A 25,999-nucleotide genomic window follows, 5' to 3' on the forward strand; every position below is an offset into this window, starting at 1 on the left:
AACTGGCCACTCCCCTTTCATTGTACAAGTGTTTTTTTTTAAAACATGAACACCTTCTGCCTGAGGCACTCTCTGTTAGCTATTATCAAATTGGCTCTAAAACCCTTCACCTCCAGACTTTTCGGAGTCTGTCATTTATGACCTCACTGAAAATAAGCCAAGGTCAGCATAACCTTATTAAAGGAGAAGCTTTGTCACACAAGACCACAGGAACAGGATTAATCCATTTAGTTTCTCAATCCTGCTGTCTAAACAATGAGATAATAGTTGATCTGTTACCTAACTCCATCTATCCATTTGTACTCTTACGATTCACCTGCACTACTTACAATGCCACTCATCTTTTGTGTCATGGACAAATCTGGATATATGGTGTTCTCTCTCATCCTCTAAGTCATTACTAAATATGGTGAATAGTTGAGGCCCTACAGGATATCTAATTGTCACAATGTTAGAGATTATCTTAAAGATTTATAGAAAATTCTATGTGAGAAACTATAAATCTCTGTTGCCTATCCTAAACGTGGACATCAAAAATGGTATGCATTCATTTGGCAAAAGGAGAATGAACAGTCAGTTGGTCTTTCACACAAGTTTATTCAACAATACCTAATACAACACGAGTGCAGAGGATTGTCCTCATACATTATGTATTATCCTAAACTGATACATCAAACTGTGGGTTTTTTTAGGTTGGTAATTGCGGTTCAGTTAATATTGAAGGTAGATGTTTATTTGCCATATGTCCAACATGATAATTGGTAATATGATAGACAGGGCTAAATTATCCCATAGCCAATGGATTAGATCTAAACTCGGCAGTACTGCCACATCCAGTTGCAAATGATGATAGACAGCTTAACCAAGCACTGGGGGAGAAGCCTCCAACTGATTGCCTCTGTCGCCATCTTTCACTGCTGACTGCTGCTGCCTCATTGCTGACAATCGCTGGGCTCCAATCACTGCTACCCTCCATTGCTGTGTCAGCCGCCTCGCTGTAGGGTCCCACTTTGGCACCACTTCAGACAACAATGAAGCTGCGATGTCACTGGTGGCGACCAGCCACTTCATGGCTGACCATCAATGCCCCCTGCGGCTGTCATCACCATCTCCACAACAGAGCTCCAACGACCAAAGAACCAATAGAAAGAAAGAGAAAAGCAAATAAAGAAGAAAGAAATGCGGTTTGAGCAGACGAGCTCTGGTAAGGAGCCCTACTCTGCTGCCATCTTGGATCACACATTTGGTACAAGCATTTGTAATAATCTTCAGACAAAATTTCCAAGCGGAAGATCCATCTCAGCCTCCTCCTTAAGTCCAAGCATCACACATGCCAGTATTAATTCACTCCACATGCTATTAAGAAATAGGTACTGTAAAAATTCTAATAACATTCCACTGAAGGCTTGTGTTCCAGAACTTACTGCAGTCTCAGACAATTTGCTCCAGTGCAGCTAGAACTCAGACATCTTCCTGACAATGTGAAAAATTGCCTAGATGTGTCCTGTTCACAAAAAGCAAAAATCCTACCTAACTACCATTGCACCAGTATTGATTTTCAGCAAACTGATGGAAGGGGTCATTAATATTGATATCAAGTGGCACTTAATCAGAAATAATCTGTTTATCAATGCTCAGATTACTGTCTATCAGGACCACTCTGCTCCTCATTGCAACCTTAATCCAAACATGGACAAATGTATCGAATCCAAGAGTGTTGTGTTTTCGTCCTTAATACAGAATTACTATCCTTATTCTGCAGTAGTAAGTAATGTACATTCAATTTATCTGAAAATTTCAAACACATTGACTAAACAGATAAACTGACAAATTGCAGTTTCAAGCAACTTCTACACACATCCTTAGTCTAGCGTGCTGCTGCATGGAGTCCTCATGGTTCCTGGTCATCTGATATCAACCTAGTCCTTGGCTTAGTAGCACATTCATATCTTACAAAATACTCAAGCCTCTTTCTTCCAGGATAAAATTACATACAAGAGTGAGAATATATATGTACTATATTAGGTAGTTGCAAAACTGTTTACACAGAAGAATTGTGGAATTAATAAATTTTAGAATTTATATAATGCATCCGTGGTTTGATGGCCCTTCCAATAAACTGATAGCATGTTACTTTTAAGCAACCTTTTCTGATATTTTATGACAGACCTCTGGAATAGATGGGATTTGAATCTGGACTTTCTAGGTGAGAGATAGAGACATTATCACTTCACTGCAAGCCTCTAATCTTGCAGAGATTTAAAGTTCACATTTAGCTCTTCTCGACTTGTAGATGTTTTGATCTTGTACATTTTGTTGGAGTGTTGGTTTATGTTATGACAGTCTAAAGAATCTCATTATGCAAGAGTACATGTGTTTGTGTATTATGCACAGTTGGAATACTGTATATCTCCCTTGGCTGGCTTCTGTTTCTCATCACTGTTGCTCCATTAGGTATTCAGGCTTTGTAGGATCTAAGCTCAGTGCACACTTAGGATATCTAGATGAACAATGCTATGGATCCTGTGCTTGAAAATGGGATCAGAGTATAAAGTTAGACCCTACTTGGAGTACTGTGAGCAGTTCTGGCCACCAAACCTCAGGAATGAGTACAACACAGGTTTATAAGAATAATACCTGGACCTCATGAATTGTTATGAGGAGACATTATACAAATTAAGCCTGTTTTTCAAAAGATTTGTTGGTAAAGGTGTTAGCTGATTGAAGTTTTCAAGATATTAATAGGAAAAAAGGTAGATAAAAATTCTGAGGAAGGGTCACCGGATCCAAAATGTTACCTCTGATTTCTCTTTACAGATGCTGTCGGACTTACTGAGCTTTTCCAGTAACTTCTGTTTTTGTATCTGATTTACAGTTTCTTTTCAGTAGATAAAAGATTCTGTACTGTAAAATTCTATGATTCTATATAAGCTATCTTCATTAGTTGGCAATTCTAGAACTAAGAAGCACTAAGGGATAGACTAAACATTAGGGCCAGATTGTTCAGGAGAAACATTAGAAGTACTTCTACATACAAAGAATGGTAGAGGTTTGGAACTCTCTTCCACAAATGGTAGTTGATGCTAGATTAGCTGTTAATTTTAAATCTGAGATAGAAAAATTTTTGTTAAGCCATGGTATTAAGAAACATGGGTCAAAGGTCTGTATCTGGAGTTAGACCACAGATCAGCCATTATCTCATTAAATGTAGAATAGGCATGAGGGGCTGAATGGCCTACTCTTGTTCTTATGCTTGATGATCTATGCAATCACAATGGTTCGAAGGGCCTCACTCGATGTTGTATGACTCTATCCCAAATATAGTGGTCTCACCTAGTGAAGCATTTGCATTGCCAAAGCATTTGTTTCAAGTGTAAGTGAAAAAACATTTTTTTTTGTTATACTACACTCCAGAGTGATACATCTGGATATCGGCTCCCAGCACCAGTATAATTCATATTTGAAAGCAAATTTAAGGTGGTAATACTTAACAAAGTTGAGAAACTGCCTAATCTGTATGTAAGAAAGAAGGACAGAGCTTTACCTCCTACAAAAGAATCCTGGCAACCACAGACTTTAGTAACCAAGGTTGTGCATCTGTTTATGTGTTTTCTTACTTTACTTGGTTTTAATAGGTCATAAACTACACTCTTTTTACTGAAGAAAACCTTGGAATTGGCTCTCTTTCAAATGCTTAACAAGATTAATTAAAGTGCAGTAGTTACATGCTAGAAAAGAAATAAAAATAGTTTGTTGTGGCTGACCAATGGGGTATTTAAAAAGAGGAACCACTCAGCCCTCCTCACCTGGCCAGAACAGCTACATGACCTGCATGATGTTAGAAGGCAGCTGTGTGATGGGTGTAATAAATTGCACTTCCCACAAAGTTTGCAAGATTTATGAATCCTAACTATCATACTAATGTTTGCAGAAGTTGTTGTCTAGCTGCGATGCCGTCATGTTTTCTGCCATCTTTTAGCAGTGTTGATGCTGTTTCCTTTTTTTCCTCCAAGAGATCTTTCTGGAAAGCTTCAGTGAGCACTGAAACAATAACAAGCTCTATTATCCAGTCACACAGTTCAGCCTGTAAGACTTCAGTCTTTATCCTTGTCATGGCACCAACTAATGAAAAGGCCAATTCATTCTTGTGGCTGTTGCTTATAAGACATCAACTCTAGGAGTTGAATTCTAAAGTTCACTTTAACAGGAAGTTGATCCTCCAGTACTTATATATCTAAGCAGGACTTGTCTGGTTCTCTTCAGAGGAAGATGCAGTGTTGACTCTGCAATGCCTCTTTTCCAACAATTCCAATGGCTATCTTTTTTCACTGTCTGCTTATCTGGTTCTGCAATAGCTAAATATAACAAACAGTTCTATTCTTTGTTTAAAAGTCTAAATTTAGATAAGACTTTTTTGGGCTCCTAATTCATGCAAAAGAATGCTTACTTTTTATTCACAGAGTCGTGGATGTCGCAGGCTGGTCAACATTTATTGCCCATCCCTAGTTACTCTTGAAGGTGGTGAGGAGTTGCCTTCTTGAACCACTGCAGTCCACGTGTTGTAGGTTGACACATGATGCCCTTAGGGAGAGTGTTATTTCATGGTTTTGGATTCATGGCAAAGGCAGTAACTTAATTACGTAACTCATTCAGGAAAGGTGAATACAATCAAATATTCACCTAACATTATGCTGTATCTAATCCCATCTCCTCATTGTACCTGATCAAGTCTAATTTATGACAGTGATTTGCACACCCACTTACCTTGTACCCACCATTACCTTTTTATGCACTCCTAAGACTCTATTCCACACACCCACCATGCCATTAATCCTTACTTTCATACAATTTCATGCCTCCCCCAGTAGTTACCCTCATCAAATACACTCTATTGTCAATTGTGCACTAGGCATGATGTTTACTTGTAGCTTTGTTCTTTCCCTGCTGCAAGAGAATAGAACATAGACACAATTAAGAACAAACAAACTTAGATGGTCCTCCACAGATCTCACAGTTCACAGCTGCAGCAGTTGAAATGCTGGAAATCAATGGAATTTTATCATTTATTGCCTTAGGAAATAGACATTTCCAGCTATCTAGTTACACAATTAAACATCAGCAAGGCCCATATCGCAGAACATTCATTCATGTTAATTCAATTTTAGCAACCAGTGAAGTTTGACCATTTTCAAAGTAAGGCATTGCAGCTGGACAATGGCATTTGGAAGATGAATCATCAAAGGAGGTTCCTTCTGATAATGCACTATCAAAGGACTTATGCTTACCATACACCAGTTTACTTATTCTCTCTCCAGTTAGACAGTCAGTTGGGTTTTCATCTGGTATAAAGTCTCCACTATGTAATGTGTACTGATGTTTGCCTGATCCATGAGAGCAATAAAGACAAAAGAGGACATGGAATTGGGAATTACACCCAAAAGTGCTTTGATTTCTCACCCTCATTAAGCTATCCGCATGCTACTTCATGGTCTGGAGGCTAAATCTTCCTTTCACGTGTTAAGTTGTTAAAAATAGAAATATAGAAAATGGGCTGGGAGACCTCAGAACAGAGAATGGGAAAAAATTATGGCTCTAAGTCTTGCTCCTTTTTTGAGCTACTTTCACTGTTGGAGCTGAATTCCTCAAATTTTAGGAGCAGTCTATTGTACTATTTTATAAACTGCTGCATTATTTTGGAACTTTGAAAAAGAAAGATAACTAAACAACAACATTTTTAAAAAGGGGGAAGAGAAAGCAGTGATCGTGTGGGAAGTGATACAAAGAGTTAAACCTATACAGCTGGCTATCTCTGGAGCTTAGTTTCAAGTATCTCTGGACATTGGAGTTTGTGTAAGAAAAATAAACAAACAGTGAAATTCACAGCTGACTTTGGAATGTAGCACTGACAGTTAGATTTCTGGTAATGAGACTGCCTCTACTGTAACAAGAAGTATGGCTGGTTCCAAGCGATCGATTGTGATAGGGCTTACTCTAGTCAGAGGCACAGACGTTTCTGCGCTTGACAACAAGACATCAGAATGATGTGCTGCCTTGCTGGATATCTCAGAGAGGGTGTAGAATATTTTCAAAGGGTAGAGGAATCAACAGGAGGTCATTGTAAGCATTGGAACTAATAACACAGGAAGAGAAAAGGACAAGATTCTGAGGAGAGAATACAGGAAAGTTGGCAGGATTAAAAAGTAGGTCCTTGAAGGTAGCAATATGTGTTTTAATCCCAGTGCCACCAGCTAGTGAGGGTAGAAGTAGGAGGGTAGAGCAGATGAATGTGTGGCTGAGGATCTAGTGCGGGGGAGAAAGATTCATATTTTCTGGATCATTGGAATCTCTTCTGGGGTGGAAGTGACCTGTATAAGGACAAATTGCATCTGAATAGGAAAGGGACTAATATACTGGTGGGGAGATTTGCTACAGTTGGTCAGGGGAATTTAAATTATAAAGGAGGGACCAGAGAGATAATGAGGAAAGAGATCAGTCTGAGACTGGTGTAGTTGGGAAAAGGGGTAAGTCAAAAGGGCAGGCAGGGACAAAGCAAAAAATGAGGTAAGACTGATAAATTAAATTGCATTTATTTCAGTCCAAGAGGCTTAACAGGGAAGGCAGATGAACTCAGGGCATGGTTGGAAACATGGGACTGGGATATCACAGCGATTACAGAGACGTGGCTCAGGGATGGACAGGAATGGAAGCTTAATGTTCCAGGATATAGATGATATAGGAAAAATTGAAAGCGCGGCAAGAGAGGACAGAGTGCTGTTACTGGTTAGGAATAACATTACAGCTATGCTTGGGGAGGATATTCCTGGGAATACACCTAGGGAAATTATTTTGGTGGAACTGAGAAATAAGGGATGATCCCCTTACTGGGATTGTGTACAGGCATCCCTCCCCACCAACACCTCCCCCCCCACCCATCCAATAGTCAGCGGGAAATTAAGAAACAATTTTTTTAAGGAAATCTCAGTTATGTATAGGGTATTTTAACTTACCAGACATAGACTGGGACTGACATAGTGTTAAGACCTTGGATAGAGAGGAATTTATTAAATGTGTACAAGAAACGTTTCTGATTCAGTATGTGGGTGTATCTATTAAATAAGGTGCAGAACTTGACTTGCTCTTGGGAATTAAGGCAGGGCAGGTAACTGAGGTGTGAGTGGGGGAGCACTTTGCGGGCAGTGAACATAATTGTGTTAGTTTTAAGTAGTGATGGAAAAGGATAGATCGAATCTAAAAGTTAAAGTTCTAAATTGGAGGAAGGTAAATTTTGATGGTATTAGGCAAGCACTTTCAAAAATTGATTGGGGCAGATCTTTGCAGGTAAAGGGATGACTGGAAAATGGGAAGCCTTCAAAAATGAGGTTATGAGAGTCCAGAGAAAGTATGCTCCTGTTAGGATGAAGGGCAATGCTGGGAGGTGTGGGTAATGCTAGATGACTTGAGAAGTTGAGGTTTTGGTCAAGAATAAGAGGGAAGCATATGTCAGGTATAGACAGCAGGGATTGAGTGAATCCTTAGAAGAGTACAAAAGCAGTAGGAGTATACTTAAGAAGAAAATCAGGAGGGGAAAAAGGGGTACGTGAGATCTCTTTGGCAAGTAGTGTTAAGGAGAATCCAAGGGATTCTAAAAATACATTGAGGACAAAAGAATAACTAGGGAGAGAACAGAGCCCCTTAAAGATCAGCAAGGTCACCTGTGTGTGGAACTACAGCAGACAGGGGAAATACGAAATGGATATTTTGCATCAGTGTTCACGGTGGAGAAGGATATTGAAGATGGAGACCATGGGGAAATAAATAGCAACATCTTCAAAAATGTCCATATTACAGAGGTGATGGTGCAGGATGTCTTAAAATGTATAAAAGTGGATAAGTCCCTGGGACCGGATCCGCTGTGCCCTAAACCTGTGTGGGAAGCTAGTGAAGTGATTGTTGGGCCCCTTGCCGAGATATTTGTAGCACCGGTAGCCACAGGCGAGTTGCCAGAAGACTGGAAGTTGGCTAATGTGGTGCTGCTATTTAAAAAAGGTGGCAAGGAAAAACCAGGGAACAATAGTCCAGTGAGCCTGACATCAATGGTGGGAAAGTTGTTGAAGGGAATACTGAGGGATAGGATTTACATGTATTTGGAAAGGTAAGTACTAATTAGGGATAGTCAACATGGCTTTGTGCCTGGGAAACTGTGTCTCACTAATTTGAGTTTTTTTGAAGAGGGAACAAAGAGCATTAATGAGGGCAGAGCAATGGACATGATCTATATGGACTTTAGTAAGGCATTTAACAAGGTTCCTCACAGTAAACTGGTCAGAAAGGTTAGATTACATGGAATGCAGAGAGAAGTAGCCATTTGGATATAGAACTGGCTCGAAGGTAGAAGACAGACAGTGGTGGTGAAGGGTTATTTCTCAGACTGGAGGCCTGTGACTGGCTGTGTGCCACAAAGACCAGTGCTGTGTCCACTGTTTTTCATCATTTATACAATGATTTGGATGTGAACAGAGGGGGTATGGTTAGTATGTTTCCAGGTGACACCAAAATTGGAGGTGTAATGGACATTAAGGAAGATTATCTGAGAGTACAACAGGGCCAATGCGCTGAGGAGAGGCAGATGGAGTTTAATTTAGATAAATGTGAGATGCTGCATTTCAGAGCAAATTGGGGCAGGATTTCCTCACTTAATGGTAAGGTTCTGGAATGTGTTGCTGAAAAAAGAGATGTTGGAGTGCAGGTGCATAGTTCTTTGAATGTGGAGTCGCAGGTGGACAGGATAGTGAAGAAGGCATTTGGTATGCTTGACTTCATTGGTTGTGCATTGAGGAAAAGAGTTGGGAGGTCATGTTGCAGCTGTACAGGGTATTGGTTTGGCCACTTTTAGAATACTGCATGCAGTTCTTGTCTCCTTGCTATAGGAAGGATGTTGTGAAACTTGAAAGGGCTCAGAAAAGACTTACAAAGATGTTGCAAGGGTTGCAGGTTTTGAGCAATAGGGAGAGGCTGAATAAGCAGGGGCTGTTTTCCCTGGAGGGTCACAGGTTGAGGGGTGACCTTGTAGAGATTCACAAAATCATGAGGGGCATGGATAAGATAAATAGATAAGGTCTTTTCCTCAGGGTGTGGGAGTCTAAAACTAGAGGGCATAGGATTAAGGTGAGTGGGAAAAAATTTAAAAGGCATAACCCTTTTAAAGGGTTCATACAGAGGGTGGTGCATGCAAGGAATGAACTACCAGAGGAAGTGGTGGAGGCTGGCACAACTACATTTAAAAGTTATCTGGATGAGTATATAAATAAGAAGATATCAGAAGTATACAGGCCAAATGTTGGCAAATGGGACTAGATTAATTTAAGATATTTTATCAGCACAGACCAGTTGGATTGAAGAGTCTGTGTCTATGTTGTACAGTTCTATGAATCGAAGTGAGGACTCTGCTGGGTGGGGACGTGGGCCTTGGTGCATGGGCTCTGTATTGACGTTTTATGGAAAACAACAAAGTAAATTCTCCTAATCACATCAATCATATTTCCCTATTATCCTCTCCACATGGTTTGTCATGGTACCTCATGTCCTCCATCTCGTAGCACTTCATAGCCCCATGACAACGTGATGTCAACTCATAACAATCAACTGTGGTTGTCTTTACATTAGAAGATAAATTACTTACCACGAATAAAGGGTAATCAATGAATTAAAGAAGACCAAGTTAAAAATCACATAACACCAGGTTAAAGTCAAACAGGTTTAATTGGAAGCACACTAGCTTTCGGAGCGTCGCTCCTTCATCAAGTGATAGTCCACTACCACCTGATGAAGGAGTGACACTCCGAAAGCTAGTGTGCTTCCAATTAAACCTGTTGGACTTTAACCTGTTGTTGTGTGATTTTTAACTTTGTACACCCCAGTCCAACACCGGCATCTCCAAATCATAAAGAAGACAAAGTAAGAAAAGGTAATTAATGTCGGCTGAGAACAGGTACTGGAGAAACCGAAGGAACTAAAATCTGATAAATCCTGAGGAAATGATGGGCTACATGCTTGGGTTCTTAAAGAGGTATCTGCCATGATAGTGAATCCACGATTAGAGGTTTTCCAAAATTCCCCAGATCATAGAATCATCACAACAGTTTGGAAGCGAACAAATGTAACACCAAGAAACCACAGGCCACCTGATAGCAGTCATCATAAAAATATATGAATCTCTCATCAAGGTTGTATTAACAACACGTGTCATAAATAATAGGATGATTAGGCTGGTTAGGAGGACCTCAAGGCTTTAGAGTCCATTATTAAGAATGAGATTGTGGAGTACTTGGACTTGCTTGGTAAAACAGAGATAAGTCAGCATGGCTTTGTAAAAGGGAGGTCATGTCTGACAAATCTGTCAGAACTCTTTGATGAGATAATGAGCAAGTCAAACAAAGGACAGCCTGTGGATATGATCTATTTTGATTTCCAGAAACCTTTCACAAGGTGCTGCACAGGAGGCTGTGAACCAAGATAAGAACTATAGTGTTAGGGGCAAGGTAATGGATAGGGGACTGGCTGACCAACAGGAAGCAGAGAATTGGGATAAAGGGATCTTTATCGGGCTAGCAGCTGGTGACTAATGGAGTTTCGCAGAGGTCAGTATTGGGACCATAACTATTCACTATATACACAAATGATCCGAACAAAGGAACTGAGGGCAATCTTAAGTTTGCAGATGACACAAAGATGGGTGGACGGATAGGCTGTGTTGTGGAAGCAGAGACCACAAAGGATTGGAACAGGCTTAGAGAATGGCAGATAGAATACAACATGGGAAATTATGAGAAAGGTGTGAATGTGAGAAGAGTAGAGATGTAGATTATTTTCTAAATGGAGAAGGCCTTGGAAACCTGAGTCACAGTTCAGGATTAACATGCAGGTTAAAAAATTGGCAGTTAGGAAGGCAATGCATTGTTAGTATTCACTTCAACAGAGCAAGAAAACAAGAGCAGAGATGTACTACTGAGGTTGGACAAGGCACTGCTAATGCCTCATTTAGAATATTGAGAGCAATTTGGTTTCTGTATCTAAGGAAGGATGTTCTGGCCTTGCAGGTGTCTACAGGAGGTTCACAAGACTGATCTCAGGAATGAAGGGCTTGTCACATGAGGAGTGTTTGAGGATTCTGGGTCTGTAATCAATGGAATTTAGAAGGATGATGGAGCTCTCTCATTGATGTTTATAGCATACAGAGTTGTTTAGATAGAATGGACGTACAGAGATGTTATCATTAGTAGGAGAGACTAGAACCTGAGGGCAGAGCCTCAGAGTGAAGGTACAGCCCCTTAGAGTTGAGATGAGGAGGAATTTCTTCAGACAGAGGATGGTGAATCAGTGGAATTCATTGCTACAGAAGGCTGTTTGAGGCGAAATCATTTAGTGCCTTTGAAACAGGCAGGTTCTTGATTAGTAGAGAAATCATAGGACATAGAAAAGTACAGCACAGAACAGGTCCTTTGGCCCACGTTGTTGTGCCAAGATTCAATCCTAATGTCAAATATAGTAACTTAACCTACGCATCCTCAACTCACTGCTATCCATGTGCATGTCCTGCAGTCGCTTAAATGTCCCCAATGACTCTGCTTCCACCACCACAGCTGGCAACGCATTCCATGCATTCACAACTCTTTGCATAAAGAACCTAACTCTGATGTCTCCTTTATACCTCTCCCCTAATATTTTCAAACTATGACTTTTCGTACCAGTCAATCCTGCCATGGGGAAAGGTCTCTGGCTTTGATTCTATCTATTCCTCTCATTATTTTGTACATCTCGATCTAGTCTCCTCTCTTTCTCCTTCTCTCCAGAGAGAAAAGTCCGAGCTTATTCAACCTTTCTTTATAAGGCAATCCCTCCAGTCCAGATAATATCTTGGTAAACCTCCTTTGCACCCTCTCCAAAGCCTCTGTATCTTTTCTATAGTGGGGCGACCAGAACTGGACACAATATTCCAAGTGTGGCCTCACCAGGGACTTGTAGAGCTGCAGCAAAACCTCGCAGCTCTTAAACTCGATCCCCCGTTAATGAAGGCAAAAACACCATATGCTTTTTTTAACAACCCTATCCACTTGGGTGGCAACTTTGAGGGATCTATGTACTTGCACACCCAGATCCCTCTGTTCCTCCACACTACCAAGAATCTTGTCTTTAATCCTATATTCAGCATTCGAGTTCGACCTTCCAAAATGCATCACTTCTCATTTATTCAGGTTGAACTCCATCTGCCATTTCTCAGCCCAGCTCTGCATCCTGTCTATGTCATGCTACAGTCTGCAGTAGCCCTCTATACTATCAACAACACCTCCAACCTTAGTGTCATCTGCAAATTTACTAACCCACCCCTCAACCTCCTCGTCCAAGTCATTTATAAAAACTACAAAGAACAGAGGCCCAAGAACAGAGCCCTGCGAGACCCCACTCAACTCTGACCTCCAGGCAGAATACCTCCCATCTACAACCACTCTCTGCCTTCTGTCAGCTAGCCAATTCTGAATCCAGATAGCTAAATCTCCCTGTATCCCATGCTTCCTGACTTTATGAATGAGCCTACCATAGGGGACCTTATCAAATGCCTTGCTGAAGTCCATATACACCACATCCACTGCTCAACCATCATCGACCTGTCTTGACACCTCCTCAAAGAACTCAGTAAGATTCGTGAGGCATGACCTGCCCCTCACAAAGCCATGCTGACTGCCTTTAATCACACTATGCTTTGCCAAATAGCCATAAATCCTATCCCTCAGAATTCTTTCCAAAATTTTGCTGATCACAGACGTAAGACTGACTGGTCTGTAATTGCCAGGGATTTCCCTATTACCCTTCTTGAAAAGAGGAACAACATTCGCCTCCTTCCAATCTTCTGGTACGACTCCTGTGGAAAGTTTTAAGAAACATATCAGCCATGATTAAATGGCAGAGCAGATTTGATGGGCTGAATAGCCCAATTCTGCTCTGAGAGCTTATCTTTGTGAAGAGTTGGGATGTTCAGCTCTCCAAACTGGGAATCTCAGTGTGAACAGCTAAGATGTTCCAGCTCTCTAATTTGGAATCTCTGTGAACATCTGGGATATTCCAGCTCTCTAACCTGGGAATCTCAGTGTAAAGATTGAGATTCTCAAGTTCTCCAGACTGGGAATATTAGTGTTAATAGTTTTCAGCTGACTCTTTAAACTTTACAATGGGGGTGAGGAGTTAATGACCACATTTGACTGTGGGGAGAGCCTTTAGTGGAAGCGGCTGATGGAGAGGAGCGGAAGAGTTTATACAGGAAGGAGCTGTGTATTGGTGGAGGGAGAAGGATGTTGGTAGAGGGAGGGTGGTGTTTTGGTGGAGGGTGGATGTTGTTTTAGTGGGGTCTATATATCTATTAAATCCTCCCACACCCCAATCGCAGGCTCAGTAATTACAGGGCCAAAATCAACGAGGTAAAAACAATGACTGCAGATGCTGGAAACCAGATTCTGGATCAGTGGTGCTGGAAGAGCACAGCAGTTCAGGCAGCATCCAGCTGCACTTTGGATGCTGCCTGAACTGCTGTGCTCTTCCAGCACCACTGATCCAGAATTACAGGGCCACGCTACTGATTCCAGCTGCACCACATGACAGCTGCTGAAGGGCTCTGGCATGCTCACCTTCAAACTTCCAACTGCTGGCTGCCAACTGCTGCAAGACAGGTGCATGTCATAACTATAGCTCCCATCAGGCCTGTTGGCTGAGCCTCTGCCAGGCACCAAGCTGCTGGCCCTCACTATGCAGATGTGGAACTCGAAAGGCATCGTGGGTAATGTAGTCCAAACAGTGTGCTGGAGGAAGTCATCAGATCAGAAATGATGGTTTTTATGTTATAGACAGAGTAGGAGTAAGAACAAAGGGAACAGATGGTGAGGGTGCCCATAGCCAAAGACAGAAGTTGCTAATGGAGGTGAAGGAACGATTCACTAAATGTGCGTTAATGAAGGTGTGAAAGGGAGAAAAAGTCCACACTGCAAAGAGCAAGGTCAACAGGACACAGCCATGTGGGCAAATAGAAGAAAACTGAAGAAGGCAGACCAGCGCAGAACTTACGAAGTTAGTGGTAGGGTCCTGGGAAGTGTTACCGAACAAAGAAACCTAGGGGTGCAGTGCATAGTTCCTTGAAAGTCAGGTCTCAGGTAGACAGGGTGGTGAAGAAAGCACTAGACGCTTGCCTTCATTGGCCAGTGCTTTGAGTATAGCAGTTGGAGTGTTACATTGTAGCTGTAGAGGACATTGGTGAGGCTACTTTTAGTATACTATGCACAATTCTGGTCACCCTTCTATAGGAAGGGTGTTGTTAAACTTGAGAGGGTGCATAAAAGATTTACAAGGATGATGCCAGGACTGAAGAGTTTCAGCTATAGCAACAGGCTAGTGGGGAGTATTTCATCACACCTGACATGTACCTTGTATATGATCGACAAGCTTTGGGTAGTCAGGAGGTGAGTTATTATATTATTTCTAGTCTCTGAACTGCTCTTGTAGCCACTATGTATGTGGCAAGACAGTTGAGTTTCCAGTCAGTAGCAACCCCCAGGATGTTGATAACGGGTGCTTCAGTGATGGTAACACCACTGAATGTCAAATGGCAGTGGTTAGATCACCTCTTACTGAAGCTGGTCATTGCTTAGCATTTGTGTGGTGCAAATGTTACTTGTGGAAGAGCTGAGTGGATAATTGAAGGCAGAGTCTACAGAGAAAGAGAGAGACAGAGAGAGAGAGAGAGAGAGAGATAAAAGGTAGGCAGAAGAAAGGATTATTGATAGTAGGCCAGGCCAGAAGAGAAATTGAATAGGAGTGGAACAAGGAATGTTCCAAATACCCCACAACGACACAGTTGTAATTGGGGCTCATGTGGATAGCCAAGGCCAAACCTTGTTCCAATCCTACTCTGGCTCCTCCCCAAAACTCTTCTTCTGGTATATTGATGATTTCATCATGTGCTGTTTCCTTCTCTTTTGGAACTTGAAAAAAATTATCAACTTTGCTTCTAATTTCACCTACACCTAATCCTTCCTCAACATCTGTTTCCATTGCTGGGGATAGGCTGGCCACCAATATTCATTACAAACCCATCAACTCCCACCATTACCTGAATTAAGCATCCTCACACCCTACTTCCTGAAAGGATTCTATCCCATTATCCTAGTTTCTCCATCCCTGTTGCATTTGTTCTGATCATGCCACCTTCTGCAGGACAGGCTTCGAAACCTCTATTTCTTTTCTTCAACCAAGGATCCTCTGCTACCATGGTTTATGGGGCCCTTAGCTATATCTGACCCATCTCCCTCACTTCTGCCCTCAATCCTTGACTTCTCTCTCACAACAACAATAGTGTCTCCTTGGTTCTCACTTATCATCCCACCAGATTCTGCATTCAAAGGATAGTCAGCTACGATTTTTATTACCACCAGTGGGATACCACAACCAGACACATACTCCCCTCCCCTCCTTTGTCAGAGTTCCAGAAGGGCGGCACGGTGGCACAGTGGTTAGCACTGCTGCCTCACAGCACCAGGGACCCGGGTTCAATTCCCGCCTCGGGCGACTGTCTGTGTGGAGTTTGCACATTCTCCCCGTGTCTGCGTGGGTTTCCTCCGGGTGCTCCGGTTTCCTCCCACAGTCACAAAGATGTGCGGTTCAGGTGAATTGGCCATGCTAAATTGCCCGTAGTGTTAGGTAGGGGGTAAACGTATGGGTATGGGTGGGTTGCGCTTCGGCGGGTCGGTGTGGACTTGTTGGGCCGAAGGGCCTGTTTCCACACTGTAAGTAATCTAATCTAATTTCAATGACAGTTCCTTCTCCATGCGCAACATCTCCTCACATGCCACTTTCTTACGTGATCGCAGAAGGTGCAACACCTACCCAATGAGCTTCTCCTTCCTCACTATCCAAGGCCTCAAACATTCCTGAAGCTGTGACTTACCATCTTTTAAATGAGTCTACTGCATTCGCTGTTCAGTCTGGTCTCCTCTACAGTAGCGCAGACTGGGTGACTGCTTTACTACACATATCTTCTGTCCATAAGAATGACTGTGCTTCCAGTTGTCTGCCACTTAAAGACATCATCATGTTCCCACACCAACATTTCCGTTGCAGTGTTTCAGCAAGTTTCAGTGCAAAGTATAGCATTTCATTTTCTGCTTGAGGACCTTGGAGCCTCTGGGACTCAACATAGAGATCAATAACTTTAGACTCTAATTCCACCTCCCATGTTTTTCACCTGCTCCCAGACCCTCATTCTGTCCTGACATGGGTTGCTATAAGCACAAGCAAACTACTCTTATCCACTCTCAGCCCTATTATCACATGACATGGGTTGCTTTTAGCACAGCCTACCCATTCTCTCCTACTCTCAGCTCTCATTATTACTTATTCAGCTTCTCTTCTGTCTGACCTGCTATTAATATTCCCCACATCTGCTTACATTTCATACCTCTTTAATTCTGGGCTCCATCTCCACTTATCCATTCACCTCTCCCCCGCATTATCCCAATCTCATCTTCAGTATAAATACTACATTTTCTTAGATGCTGTCAGTCCTCATGAGTTACCAGACTTGAAATGACAATTCTGCTTTCTCCCCATGGATGCTGCCAAATATACAGAGTTTTGCTAGCAATTTCTGTTTTTGTATTACCTTGGTACATCTATACTCTATTCCCTTCAAGCTCATGGCACTTCAGAAAAGGTTCACTTGATTGATTCCAAAAATGAGGGGCTGTCTTATGAAGAGAGATTGAGAAGTTTAGGCCAGTACTCTATGAAGCTTAGAAGAATGAGACGTGATCTAATTAGAATCATAGAGTCAGAGATGTCCAGCACAAAAACAGACTTTTCGGTTCAACTCATGCATGCTGAGCAGGTATCCCAAATAAAGCTAATCCCATTTGCCAGCACTTGGCTCATATCTCTCTATTCATACACACATCCAGATGTCTTTTAAATGTTGTAATTGTACCAGTCTCCACCACTTCTTCTGGCAGCTCATTCCATATACACATCACCCTTTGCGTGAAAAGGTTGCCCCTTTTGGGCTCTCCCATCCAGGGAAGAGACCTTGTCTGTTTACCCTAACCATGCCCCTCATGATTTTATAAACCTCTGTACAGTCACCCCTCAGCCTTTGACATTTCAGGAAAAGCAGCCCCAGCCTATTCAGCCTCTCCCTATAGCTCAAACTCTCCAACCCTGGCAACATCATTGGAAATCTTTTCTGAACCCTTTCAAGTTTCACAACATCCTTCCTTTAGGAGACTGACCAGAAATGCACACAATGTTCCAAAAGTGGCTTAACCAATGACATGTATAGCTGCAACTTGACCTCCCAATTCCTATACTCAGTGCTCTGACCAATAAAAGGAAGAATACCAAATATCTTCTTCAATATTCTTTCTACCTGCAACTCAACTTTCAAGGAGTGGTATATAAGGTCTTAAAGAGGATTGATAAAGTAGACACCAAGACGATGTTTCATGTGGGGCATCTAGAATGAGATGTCATAGTTTTAGGATAAGGGGTAGCAAATTTTAAATATGAGAGGAAAAATTCTCTTTAAAGGGTTGTGAATGTGTGGAATTCACTACTCCAGAGTGTGGTGGATGCGGGGATATACAGTAAATTTAATAAGGAGATCTACAGATTTTTAATTATTAAAGGGCTGAAGACTTATGGAGACCGGGCAGGGAAGTGGAGTTGAAGCTGAGATGAGATCAGCATTTTAATTATTTTATGCCATTTTAATGATTTATTAATGCGGATCTAAAAGTATCTTTGAGCCTTCACTGTTTCCAGCTTTTGATGATATTGAAGTGAACTTTCCTTTTTAAATTAATGTGGATAATTTCACATTTACCTACTTTGAAATCTACTAGGCCTAATTTTGACCATTCATAGAATACACTATTATTTCATTGTAATTTCACGCTACTTTCCACTGTGCTTATAATGCTGCTTATCTTTGTGTCATTGGCTAATTTGAATACATGACTTGCTATTCTATCATCAAAATAATTTTTAAAAATATGTTCTAATCAACAAGTTCAGCGATGTTTTTACACATCTCCGGAGCAGATGGGACACGACCATGACACCACAAGAACCCTTCAGAGTCATTAATAGGTAGAGTGAAGATGTGGAGCCACATTCCTTGTAGGATGCGACTAATTTTTAGATGTCTTTTGTTATTTTAATATTTTTTTTCTAATTAACATTTTCAAATCAGATAGTACCCTCACTGTATCAATTAAGAACACCTGCCCATTCACTCTATTCATTACATCTGTAATTATAAAGGGGATCACGAAGAATGGCTTTGAAAATCTTCTGAGTTTGGTCCACCTTTCCAAACTAAGTAAAGAATGCATTAATAAGGTTATCCTGTGAGCAATGCGAATAGCTGGCGCTGCCTTGCACTCCTTGTAATCTTCTTCCATCTCCTTAAGATCATCCATGAAAAACCCATACCTTGTTGCTCCTGCAGGCTTAAATCAAGTTGCTGTCCAATGTTGTTTAGAACATAGTACAAAATATCCTCCCTGGCGGAGGTCTTTGCATATACATGAATATATTCAGCATGTTGGTATTAATCAAAATGTTCTTTGGCTTCATTTATCATCTTTCCAACAGGTGTCAGCAGTTGAGTTTGAAGCGAGTAATCCATGCATCCTTGAGGCCACTATTTAAGTTTCCTGATGCAAAGACATTGAGGAGACTGGTGGTTGCAGTTTCAAAGCATCATGGCAAATCTCCAGAAATCTGCAAGTGTACCTTTTTGTGGTTGCACCCTATGTGGACACTAGTGGGATGGAAGTCCAAGGAGTTTGCAAATTTTCCTGGTTAATACAGGGATGTGCAGATGTGTATTGTGAATTGTGCCCCACATATCTGGGAAGACAGCTAGAGGTGCAATCCTAAATGCCTACTCATTGTGACAAGCACTATTGCTACAAACTTTCGTATAATTGCTGGCACTGACAAACAACTAGTCACCTGCCTTATCTATTTGTGGACTGCCAACTGAAACAAAATCTGGATGTGTTTCCGACAGACCTCTGGAATATTGAGAGGCAAATTTTGATCATGATGACAACTTCAACAGTCACCAATAATATGTGGCCATCAGGGTAGCAGGGAGTAGGGTTTCTTCAAATCCGCAGATGTGAGCAAATTCTGATGTGACAACCACATGTTCCACTATGTCAAGGAACAGCAGCATTTTCTGTTTCTTCTGCTTGAACACTTTTGTTGTGTGTAGTGCCTTATGTGAGTTGCACCACTCTTTTGTTTCCCTCTCAACAGCAGGCTGCAGCAGTATTGGTCACATTGTATTCGTGTCCAAAGTCTCAGCTAACACAAAGAAGACACATCTTGTGGTACACCACAACATGATTTCAAAATGGAAAGTTAAAAACCATACAACATCAGGTTGTAGTCCAATGTGTTTATCAGGAAGCAGTAGCTTTCAGAGCGCTGTTCCTTCATCAGATAGTTGTGGGGTATAAGATCGTAAGACACAGAATTTACATTAAAAGGGATTACAGCACTACAGATCAGGAAGTGCTCAAACCCAATCAATATCCTGACAACAGTACCTAGATGAAGGCATGATTTGGAGGTGCCAGTGTTGAACTGGGATATACAAAGTTAAAAATCACACAACACTAGGTTATAGTCCAACAGGTTTGTTTGGAAGCACTAGTTTTGGGAGTGCTGCTCCTTCACAACCACCTGATGAAGGCTCTGAAAGCTAGTGCTTCCAAATAAACCTGTTAGGTGGAGGCTAACATCCTACGTAGCAGTGTTCACCTCACTAAACCAGACCAGCACTTACTACTGATTTTAAACCAACATTTGGGTAATATTTATTTTCAAATAGGGTTTTGCTGTTGTTACACCACCTTTGGTTAAACTATATTTAACTTCTCTTATTTGTAGTTTAGTATTTCAGTCTGCAGAGACAACTATCCATTCCACATAGAAAGGTGATGATCAAAACTAATAGCATTACTGGACAAACTAAGGCAGTTTCTGTGTTTCTTTGGCCAGAACACAACATTATACCACACCATAAATATTATCAAACAATAGATACCTGAAACATTATTTAAGCAAAGTCAGACATATTGGCCCTGAAATTCAGCCATATACTTGTGTATGATCATTTAATATGGTGGATCTAAATTGCAGTCTCTGGTACTCCGTCAGAAGGATAAGTCCATTAAGACCATGCTAAAGATAGCAGACAAAAATCTGAGATGTTAAGCCTTCTTACACCAGCGCCTAACAGGGGTTAGTACTGATTTGGATACCTGTAAGTGAGAAACAAGTAGTACCTAAACCAGCTTTGAAAACTTTGGAAGATAACATAAAATAATACAACATTACCATTCTGTGTCAGTTTAGTGGATGAGAGTAGAGTTGAGATCCAAAAGAACTCCTTGGTACTTCGTTGAAATATGAGACTGGATGGAATGTTGGCACAGCCACTGAAGTCTTCTTTACAGCAGGGAAGACCCAGGTACAGCCCATGGTTAGTGAAAGTGCTATTTTCATCACACTGCAAAGTAAAATTCCAAGGTTAATTTTATTCTTTCTATAATTATTCTCCATCATTCATCTTATCATCCTCTCTACGCTGCTCATTTCTGCAACTTCATCCTTTTGCTGAAAGACCATAACGTGACACAATCCATGGCTTTCACTATACCTCTCAGCTGACGGATTGGTAAGCCAAAACTTCGGTAATCAATTTTATAATAACACAAACCATTATATTGATAAGCTAATTGATCTCTTTTGAGATATGATATTCATTTCTAAAACAAAATGTAAATGACTATTCTTTTAAAGGTACAGTTCAACAACAAAACAGTAAAAATATTGAATTGATCTTTATCATAAGTAGGATGTGATACCAAAGGGTGGAAGTGTTGTACATAATCTGTTAGGGTGAAGGGCAAGGCTGATAGGTGTAGAGAATGCTTGATGACTAGAGAATTTGAGGTTCTGGTCAGGAAAAATAAGGATATATAAGTCAGGTATAGACAGCAGTGAATCCTGAGAGGAGTATAAGGGCAGTAGAATCATGAGGGCAAAAAAGGGGACATGAGACTGCTTTGGCAAATAAGGTTAAAGAGAATCCAAAGGGTTTCCACAAATACATTGAGGACTAGGGAGAGAATAGGGCCCCTCAAAGATTAGCAAGGCCGCCTATGTGTGGAACCACAGGAGTTCGGTGAGATATTAAATGAGTATTTTGCATCAGTGTTTACTGGAATTGGAAGATAGAGAACTTGAAGAAATAAATAGCGATATCTTAAAGTATCCATATTAAAGAGGTGGTGGTGCTGGACGTTTTAAAATGCATAGATTCAGGGGACCGGTTCTGGTGTACTGTAGAGCCTTGTGGGAAGCTAGGGAAATGATTGTTGGGCATCTTGCTGAGATATTTGCATCATTGATAGCCACAGGTGAGGTGCCGGAAGAATGGAGGTTGGCTAATGTGGTGCCATTATTTAAGAATGTTGGTAAGGAAAAGCCTGGGAACTACAGACAAGTAAGCCTGATATCAGTGGTGGGCAAGTTGTTGGAGAGAATCCTGAGGAACAGGAGTTACATGTATTTGGAAAGACCAAGGACTGATTAGAGATAGTAAATATGGCTTTGTGTGTGGGAAATCATATCCCATTAACTTGAGGACTTTACCACAGCAGATATTATTGTAAATTACTTAGCCTATATGATGGTCTATCTTTTATGTACAAGCTATTTTTCCTTCTTGCAGCCAAACTAATGTTCTTTGGCAAATGACAAGTGATTATGACATGGATCTGCATAGCCCAAAGCTGAAAATTGATCACCACATCAGTTGGCATGGCTGATTGCCAATGTGATAATGCTGGGTCAGATGCCTCTGCAGTAGAAGGGACCAGCATGGGGGACCATGCAAAAGTAACTGGACATATAGCGTGTCGCATCTGGCTTCTATTTTGCTGTCTCCAGCAGTGACTCATTGAAATGTGATGATTATATCACTTATATAATGGTGCTGATACCATACTAGAGTTACAAATAGGGCATTATAGGACCGAACTCAATGCATTTATTATACTGAGAGAATGCCCACAGAACAGTTCTCAAGCTGAACCTGTCACTTGCAAGTGCAGCATTTCTATTTCATGCTTCAGCCAATGTGCTGCAGTTATCTATTGGGCTACGGTAGGTCTCTGGTCAGTCTTTCAGGAAAATTTTCACTTTCATAAAGGTGATAATTGCCATTATGTTTTCATGTAGAGAATTATAATGATCTTATAAATGCTTCCTGAAAGGATTATGGAAGCAAAACTAACAAAAACTGGCAAAACAAAATAGGAGAAATGCTTTGCATGAATGATTTACAGTTCTACAAATTAAAGTTGTCCTTTTAGAGAGGCAGTTCAAGCATGTTGGGTTGAATGGTCTCATTCTATGCTGTGTTGGTAAATGTACTAAAGATATGCCACCTTGAAACCATTAACCTTATCCAAACCAGAATTTTGAGAGCTTTGCAATTAATTACATTTACTTATAGAATCTGCCATGCCAACAGCATGTTCTTGCTTCATTCAATATCTGCATTTACCAAATAAATCATTTTGTGACAATTACAGCAGGTTCGTATGCTTTCAAATTGATGAGTTCAAAATTGATTCTAACTATGTTTGTTTGAAAGCTGGCCACAATAAATTAATACCTATAGCAATTATAATAACCCACAGACAACAACTGTAGCATCACCAGGCTCCTCACACACAGCAAGAAAATCAAAGTGAATTGCATTTAAATTGAGAGATGGAGAATGACATTGTATAGAAGGCCAGTGGCAAAGGGCTAAGAAGAATCTAATCTCTGCGCACTAGAATACAAATCTGTCTATATTTCAACATATTACATGTCATTGGTTAAAACCAGGTCTTCTATTAGAGAATGGTTGACTTTAGAATACTATTGCGGAACAGTAATGAGCAATATGTTGATGCTTCTGTCAACCGTTAGGGAGTTTGGGCTCTGAACTAGAATATCACTGGGGAGGAACCAAAGAGTCTCAAATGGGGGGAATGTCTGTGCTAAAGACGATGACAGGGTGTGTCTTTTACCCCAGTATGGCTGATTCCAACTAATTGTTGGAGTTAGGAGGAGGCACTGACACCCATAACAGATTGCTGAATATTCTAGTCTACAGCCGTTTGAAAGGACTGTTGAATAAGTTTGAATCTGAATTGTAGCAAGAATGGCTGTTGACAGGATACCACACTTAGACTAATGTGCAACATAAGATGAGAGGTTATATCTAATGCAGGTCGTTCTGCTATAATGCATGCTTCATCAGCATGAATTGGCTATAACGCGATTGACGAATTGTAGGTGTTGTTTGGATAACGTGAACTTTCTACTGAACATGTATAGTGATTTTCTATTGATGATCTTCTACATTGTGATTTTCTATAGCAGTTTTCCAACGCGTGATCTTCTATAGCACGAGTTTGCAGAGGAACACAATTGTCACGTCATAGCAGAACCACGTATAGGAGATCAAAGAGAACTGTAGTTACCTTGTAGACGTACAGTTCGTGGACGTCATCTGAGAGTGTTGTACCATCGTCACGCATCAGTGGTGTAAATGCAAAACCAAACAGCTTCTTTTCACCTTTATCTTTTGCTAAATAAAAATTGAATTTTGAAATTGGAACCGTGGATAAGAGCAATTTTTAACATTATCTGTATTATAGAACATATAATTCCAAGTTTATCCTGGTCAGTTTATAGAGATATAAACAAAACATATATAGTGGTGGCCCCAAACTTGAATTTGTAATGGTGAAGTTAATACTGCTTTCAGCTATTATGGAGTGAATTGCATAGCAACATCTAGTATACACGCATACACATTTAAACACACAAATCCAAATATGCTGTCAGGGATACGCTGCTCCTCCATAGATGTTCTCACTGATAAACTTGGCATTAAAAGAGATATATATGGATGAAATTAGAGTACTTGACCACTAATTCCTCATTAAATATGACAGAAAAGTTAGGACTGGTAAATTCAGCAATGAGCAAACTTGAAATAAAGTGTTCAGATTTAATTATTGCCAAACAACTGTCTGATTTTAAAAGTATAACTTCTCAATGTTCAATGTTAGAATCATATAGTTTTTAGACAAGGAAAAAGGCCCTTTGGCCTATTGTGTCCGTGCCAGTCATTTAGCATCTACATATTCTAAACCAATTTTCCAGCACTTGGCCCATTGACTTGGATGCTATGATGTTTCAAGTGCTTCTCTAATTACTACTTAAATGTTGAGGGTTTCTGCCTTTGCCACCATTTTAGGTAGTGAGTTCCAGATACCCACTATCCTCTGGGTGAAAACATTTTTCCTCAAATGGCTTCTAAACATCCTCCTTCTTTCCTCAACAATGTGTCACAGGTTATTGATCCCTCTACTAAGGAGAAACATCTCTCCCTATTTAGCCTGTCTATACGCTCATAACTTTGAGCATCTCAACCAAGTCACTCCTCAACTTTCTCTGCTCTGAGGAGAACAATCGCAACTCTTTACACAACCGTATCACTTCAGTCCAAGCAACATCTTTATGATTTTCCTCTGCATGCTTATTAGTGCAATCACATTCTTCCAATAGTGCAGTGACCAGAACTACACACAGTATTCTAGATATGGTCTAACTAACAATTTATATACTTCCATTAAAATCTTGTTACTCTTGCATTCAATACCTTGACCAATAAAGGCAAGTATTCCATTTGCCTTTTAACCACCTTATCTAGCTGTCCTGTAACCAGGGTGGGAAGAGTCTTTGATTATGTTGATTACTTTCACGAGCTAGTGGGAAGTGTAGACAGAGTTAATGGAAGGAAGGCTGGCATTCGTGATAGACCCGGCTGCATTATATCTCCTATTCATTGTTCAGAAGTTAATTAGTATTGGAAATCTCTTCCTTAACCTAATCTGATTTTCCTAATCAGGACGTGATTTAAATCAAATTTCTTGCTTTAGACTCTACATGGCTCAGAAGGCTGACTGTTTGAAGAGCATCATTGTGTCTTGCTATTCTCACAGATACCATAGGTCAACTGTATCACAAGCAGAGAGGATATAATGAGGATACAAAAAGGTATAGATTAACTGAGTGGCAAAGATATGGCAAATGTCTATTATTGGAAAATGTGTATGCTCTAAATTGCAAGAATAATAAAGAACTAGATTTTCTAAATGGTGAGAGACACAAATCTCTGAGATGTAAAGGGGTTTGGTCCTGGTGCATTCATTATAAAAGGTTAGTATTCAGATACAACAAGTAATTAAAAAATCCAATGTTATCATTTATCACAAGGAGAATTGAATACAAAAGTAGAGAGATTGTGCTTCAATTATACAGGCTACAGGCGAAATCATATTTGGAGTACTGCACATAGTATTGGTCATCTAATTAAGGAAGTAAATGTGTTGGAGGCAGTTCAATGAGGGTTTACAGACCAGTAGCTGGAAGAAAGAGAGAAGAGAGCGATAATGAGAGAGATTGAAAGTGAGTGATTGAGTGACTGACTAAGTGAGAGTATGGGTGTGGGTGTGTGCATCTCAAGATGAAAGGTTGGATAGGTTAGGCTTTTACCCAGTGGTATTAAGAGCATTAGGTGACTTGACTGAAGCATAAAAGATCCTGAAGGCTCTAGACAGTGTAGATGTGGAGACTATGCTTCCTCTTATGGGAGAATTTTGAACTAGGGATCACTGTTTAAAAATAAGGGATCATCCATTTAAAACAATGATAAAGCATTTTTTTTCTCTCTGCCAGAGGGTTGTGAGGTTTTGGAACTCTATTCCTGAAAAAATGGTGGAAGCAGCTGGTGGAATATTTTTAAGACTGAGATAGATAG

The 25,999-nt window shown here is 40.6% G+C and overlaps 1 protein-coding gene across 1 annotated transcript in view; it reads right to left on the reverse strand.

Annotated features, from left to right (window-relative positions):
- dock3 (dedicator of cytokinesis 3) overlaps positions 1-25,999 on the reverse strand; it is a 721,249-nt gene that overhangs the window by 241,264 nt on the left and 453,986 nt on the right. Inside the window, exons 17-18 of the mRNA XM_060835046.1 lie at positions 23,652-23,758; positions 20,446-20,617 (exon numbers count right to left, since the gene is read on the reverse strand). Coding sequence (XP_060691029.1) covers positions 20,446-20,617; positions 23,652-23,758 — 279 coding nt within the window. The remainder of the gene's footprint in view (positions 1-20,445; positions 20,618-23,651; positions 23,759-25,999) is intronic.

This window comes from Hemiscyllium ocellatum, chromosome 14, assembly GCF_020745735.1.
Source record: "Hemiscyllium ocellatum isolate sHemOce1 chromosome 14, sHemOce1.pat.X.cur, whole genome shotgun sequence".
NCBI classification, from domain to species: Eukaryota; Metazoa; Chordata; class Chondrichthyes; order Orectolobiformes; family Hemiscylliidae; genus Hemiscyllium; species Hemiscyllium ocellatum.